This window comes from Odocoileus virginianus, unplaced genomic scaffold (assembly GCF_023699985.2).
Source record: "Odocoileus virginianus isolate 20LAN1187 ecotype Illinois unplaced genomic scaffold, Ovbor_1.2 Unplaced_Scaffold_37, whole genome shotgun sequence".
In the NCBI taxonomy this organism is placed as follows: domain Eukaryota; kingdom Metazoa; phylum Chordata; class Mammalia; order Artiodactyla; family Cervidae; genus Odocoileus; species Odocoileus virginianus.
Window position 1 is genome coordinate 42,762 of NW_027224299.1, and position 5,219 is coordinate 47,980.

General features: G+C 48.2%; 1 protein-coding gene across 1 annotated transcript; it reads right to left on the reverse strand.

The window, feature by feature from the left end:
• Positions 1-409: 409 nt before the first annotated feature.
• On the reverse strand, positions 410-979 carry LOC110144823 (interferon alpha-1). The gene has a single exon (XM_020904914.2). The coding sequence runs from the start codon at positions 977-979 to the stop codon at positions 410-412; it is 570 nt and encodes a 189-aa protein (XP_020760573.2).
• Positions 980-5,219: the final 4,240 nt, after the last annotated feature.

The following is a 5,219-nucleotide window of genomic DNA, read 5'->3' on the forward strand; positions in this document are numbered from 1 at the left end:
AAAATGCAAATAAAGGAAGTTTTTATAGGAAGAATTTAATGAGTGAAGAAAAATAATAAACTGCATACAGAGTATATATATATTTTTCTTAATGACAACATATGCATGCACATAATATTATATGCACAAAAATAATTTAAATCTTTATAAATAAATAAATAAATAAATAAATAAATAAATAAATATCCAAGTAGATAAATAAATGGATACATCAGCTAGGGCATCTGTGAAGGACTACTGCCTATAGAGTAGAACATGATGTTACCTAATATTCCTGAAATCATGTGACAAATTGATTCATTTCAGGGCTCAACGACAGCAGAAATGAGAGTCCTCCACGTGGCCGTGCAGGAGGCAGTGTGGTCTTGCTGGTCTGTGAGGATCATTTCCGTGTTGAACCAGGTGTGTGTCAGTCCTTCCTCCGGAATCTCTCCTGCAAGTGTGTTGAGGAAGCGAAGGCTCTCATGACTTCGGCTCTGACAACCTCCCAGGCACAAGGGCTGTGCCCCTTCTCTTGCAGATAGAGAGTGACTCCGTGGAAGTATTTCCTCAGAGCCAGGCTGGAGTCCCCCTTGAGCAGGGGAGCCCCTTGCAGCCCCTGCTCCTGCCTCAGACAGGCTTGCAGGTCAGTGAGCTGCTGATGCAGCGCAGTGCGGAGCTGGTCCAGGAGGCTCTGGTCCCACGCAGCGGCCGAGCCCTCGGTGCTGAAGAGCCGGAAGGTGTGCTGGGTCACCTCGTGGAGCACAGAGATGGCTTGAGCCTTCTGCAGCTGGCTGCCACCCAGCGCCTCCTGGGGGAATGCGAAGTCATTCCTGTCCTGCAGGCAGGAGGAAGGGGAGACCCTCCTCAGGTGTCGCAGGAGCGTCAGGACCCTCCTGTTGGCCAGGCTGTGGGTGCGAGGCAGGTGGCAGCCCAGAGAGCAGATGGCGTTGCAGCTGAGCAGCAGCAGGGCCAGGAGTAAGGACCAGGCTGGGGCCATCGGGGACCTTGCGGATGCTGCTGGCCTGGGGCGGTGGGTGACTCTGTGAACCTGCTCTCTAGGTTCCCTGAAGACCTTCCTTCAGGCCTGTGTCTTAAATAGGAGCCCATGGTTTCCATTTTCTGAAAGTTCCCTCTTACTTTCTACTTTTGCTTTTGATTTTCATTTTTCAGTCTCCAAATATGTTCTGACAGCATTTCTCAACAGTTAATTTTTTTCATTATTGCCTCCCTTTCCCCCCATCCACAGAGTCTTTTGAGATATTTTTTCTAATCTGCCCACACCATGAAGTTTTGATATCAAAGATATACTGTGTATCTATTTTTATACTCCATGTATATCCTTATACATAGAGAATAGCAGAGCACCACTTTCTCTTTTTATTGAATACAGGGTTAAGGATGACATAGGGGATTTCCCTGGTGGTCTAGTAAGACTCCAGGCTCCCAGTGCAGGGGCCCAGGTTTGATCCCTAGTCAGGAAACTAGATCCCACATGCTGCAGCTAACACCCAGCACAGTCAAATAAATTAATATTTTTCTTTTTAAAAAAGAATGACATCGGCACTTCCCTGTTGGTCTAGTGGCTAAGAATCCACCTTCCAATGCAAGGGACACAGGTTCGATCCCTCATCTAGGAAGATTCCACATGCTGCAGGGAAACTAATCCCTAGAGCCACAACTCCTGAGCCCATAACTCCTGAGATCTAGGGCCCATACTCTGCAACAGGAGAAGCCACTGCAATGAGAAGCCCGTGCACCACCCCTAGAGAATAGCCCTGCCTTATGCAAACTATAGAAAGCCTGAGTGTGGCAAAGAAGCCCAGCACAGCCAAAAATAAACAATAATAATAATAATAATAATAATAAAAGATAGGAGTCCTGCGGCTTTATTTTGAGGCCACAGCCTCTGCCATTTCCCCTTCTGACTGCAGGGAGAGGAAAGGAAGCAACTTGTCCTGGTGCTCCGAGTGAAATTGCTGAAGGAATTATTATAATTTGTTTGTGCTCCCTGTGTTAGTTAACTCCGAGCATAGAGCATGTTATGGTCAATATTGCTGCATTGCAAGTTATCATAAAATTTAGTAGCTTAAAACATTTTCTGCACACAATACAATGTCCCTGTCACTATAGCTTTGAAATAACTTACTCCAAGATCAGTCACCCTAAATAATTGTCTCAGCTCACAGATTCTGTAAGTCAGGGATTTATTTCCACAGGGCACAGAAGGAATGGCTTGTCCCTGTTTCACAATTTTTTAGGGGAGTGACCTGGCAGTTGGTGGGCGCTTTCACTTATAGATCTGATGCTAATAAGCCTCAGATGGGACCTCAACTGGCCCTGGGCACAGACACACCTCTCCATGACCGCTCCTGTGGTCTGGTTTTCCTGTGAGCAGGGTGCACTCACTGTAATTGTACTTTTTACGTGGGGAGCTTGAGCTCGAAAGTGAATGGTCCAGTGAGCAAGCTATTATGACATAATCCATTGATTCTCAGTGAAGGGAATTTTGTCCCCGAGGGGATGTTGGCGATGTCTGGAGACATTTCCAGTCACTAAAACTGGTGATGAGGGCAGACACTGGCATCTAATGGATAGAGGTGGGGGATGCTGTTCAATGCCCTACAGTCCACAGAGGACAGACAGCACAACAAAGAGTGATCTGCCCTCAATGTCTGCAGTGCCAAGGTTGAGAAACCCTAACCTACCATTGGAAGTCAAAGAATATGTTTCCAACAAATTACTCTGTAAACAGTGCACACGCTGTATGCTTAGGCAATTCAACCTGGATGTTCTCTTCTTTCTACATCTCCTGCTAGACCGGTCCCTGCAGACTTAGACCCCACTCACAGGAACATGAGTGCCCCACCTACTTTGGGGGGCATTCTACTGCTTGAGCTAAAGCAGCTACACCTGCTACTTCACTAAAGGGTAATATCAGCCCTGGTGTTGGTCATTAACCTGAGGGGTTGTGAGTGATGGCCTGGCTCCTGGTTTCCTTGGTAACTGACGAGCCAACCTGAGGTCAATTCCTGCTGGAAAGGATCATCTCAGTCCTCCCCAGGCACTGAGTAGCAAGGATGGCTGTCCCACCCTGCCTGCCATTTGCTGTTCACAGTGGGGTGTTCTTTGAGGACCTTCTGCTAAGACAAGTAAGATCCCCAGTCCAATAAACCACTCGTGTCTCTGCCACCAACTCTGAGCTCTTTCCTCAGTCTCCAGAGTGGGCAGCTCTAAGGCTTGAAGACGTGGAGGATGCCACTCAACCACTGGTGAGCCAGCCAAGAGGCCAAGGAAACTCTGGTAAGTGCTGAGATGTAGGGAAATAAAAATGTGAAACAGACTGGAAGGGTGTTGGGGAGGGGAGGGGTGCTAATTCCAAGGTGGCCCTCCACTAGCAGGGGGACCCTGAGGCCACTGTCAGGTTTGTCTTTCTAGATCCTTCTACTACTGATATCCTCTTAACCTCAGGGTCTGTTTCTAGGTAAAAAGCAGCAGGCCTGAGCTCATGGTCTATCTGATTGGACAGGGAAGGCTGGTGAATGCAGGCAAAATGCAAGGACCTGGGTTACCTATCAGATACTTTGGGAGTTAACCTGGTTGGGTAATCAAGCAGACCCCCAACCCAACACCGCTAAACAGTTAATAGCCACAAGCTTTAGGGATATTTAACTGAGGACAGGCTTGTAAATTGGGCGTGGCCAGTTCCCCAGAAAGGTTTTGTCCAGGCCTCTGGCGAAGGTAGTATACTAAGGATACCCTGGAGCTTTGGGGCATTGGAAGGGGGCAGAGCAATGATTCAGTGTGATGGAACAACAGCTCTCTGCCATCTACATTGTCTTAGAAGCAGTGGAAACCATAACCACAGGCTCCTATGAGGCATAGAGCAATGTGAAAAACCACTGATGGGGAATCTAGAATAGCTGTGTGGGATAAATGGGATTCCCAGAGTTCCCAGGCACTTTCCAGATCCTTGGGCTGCAACAGCATAGGAATGATATCATTTCCACAAGACTCCTGGGGAAGCAAAGTTTTATTCAAACAGCATGTCCACAAAGGAGAAGGGGCAAGAAAAAGCCAGCTCTCTGAGTAGAGGGGGGCGAGTTACATTTCTAACAAATGGGAGGGTTTGTCTCTGGTGACTGATAATGTCCAGAAATCATCACACTTCTTGGATCAGCAGCAGGAGGCCCATGGTAGCTATCAGGAATGGTGAGCTTCAGTGTGGGGAAAGGAGTGGTGAAAATTTTCTAAAAGAAAGCACAAGAACAGGTAAGGTTAAAGGTTACAGTGGATGAACCTTCTTGCCTTGCAAACTAGGTATATGCTTTAATGTAGCAGAGAGAAAGTTCTTTTATTTCTGGGAGACCACTGCCACCCAGGTCCCCAGACTCAGGACCCCAGGACCCCAAAACATTGTCTGGTCTTTTTTCAAAATGGATGTACTCTTGTCTTCCTATCTCACCATGGACATTGATAGCGACAAGGAATCCCATTTTACTCACCATGGAGCAACAAGGAATCTGACTTTACTGACCATGGATTTCAGGAATAGCTGATGAGGCCGGTAAGCACTGGTGTTTCCACTTTCCCTTACAACCATGCTGCTACAGGGCTCATTGGAAGGCTTATCACGTGGCACCTGCTGTGGGGACTGGGTGTGGACAGACCGTGTGGTACTGGAGCCAGGACAGAAAACACAGGCCTGGGTGGCATTATCTGAGAATGCTCTTAAGGCTTGTCTTTTGCTTACTGGTCAGGATCTCCCTGTGTTGCCCTGCTGGATTTCCTCCCTGGCCTCGGGGCAGGGGATCAGCTGGAATGCCGGGCAACAGGGGTCGCCTCTCTGCAAAGTGATTCTGCTGGCTGCTGTGCAGCAGGATGCTGTGGGAAATCAGCCTGGCTAATGCAGCCGTGTGGGGCCAGCAAAGAGTCTTACCTTCTTCCTGTCCTGTCGCTATTGATTAGCGACAGGCTAATCAATAGCGACTAAGGCTTGCAGGCATGCTGGGTACAGCTCAACCACAGGTGAACCAGCCAAGAAGCCAAAGAAGTTTTGAGTGCTGAGATGTAGGGAAATAAAAATGAGAAACAGACTGGGGTGGGGGGTAGGGAAAGTAGGGGCGGAGGGGCTGGGCAGGGGCACTAATCTCAAGGTGGCCTTCCACTAGCACGAGGGACCCTATGGCTGCTGTCCACCATGAAGGCATGTCTTTCTCAATCCTTTTACTGGTGACACC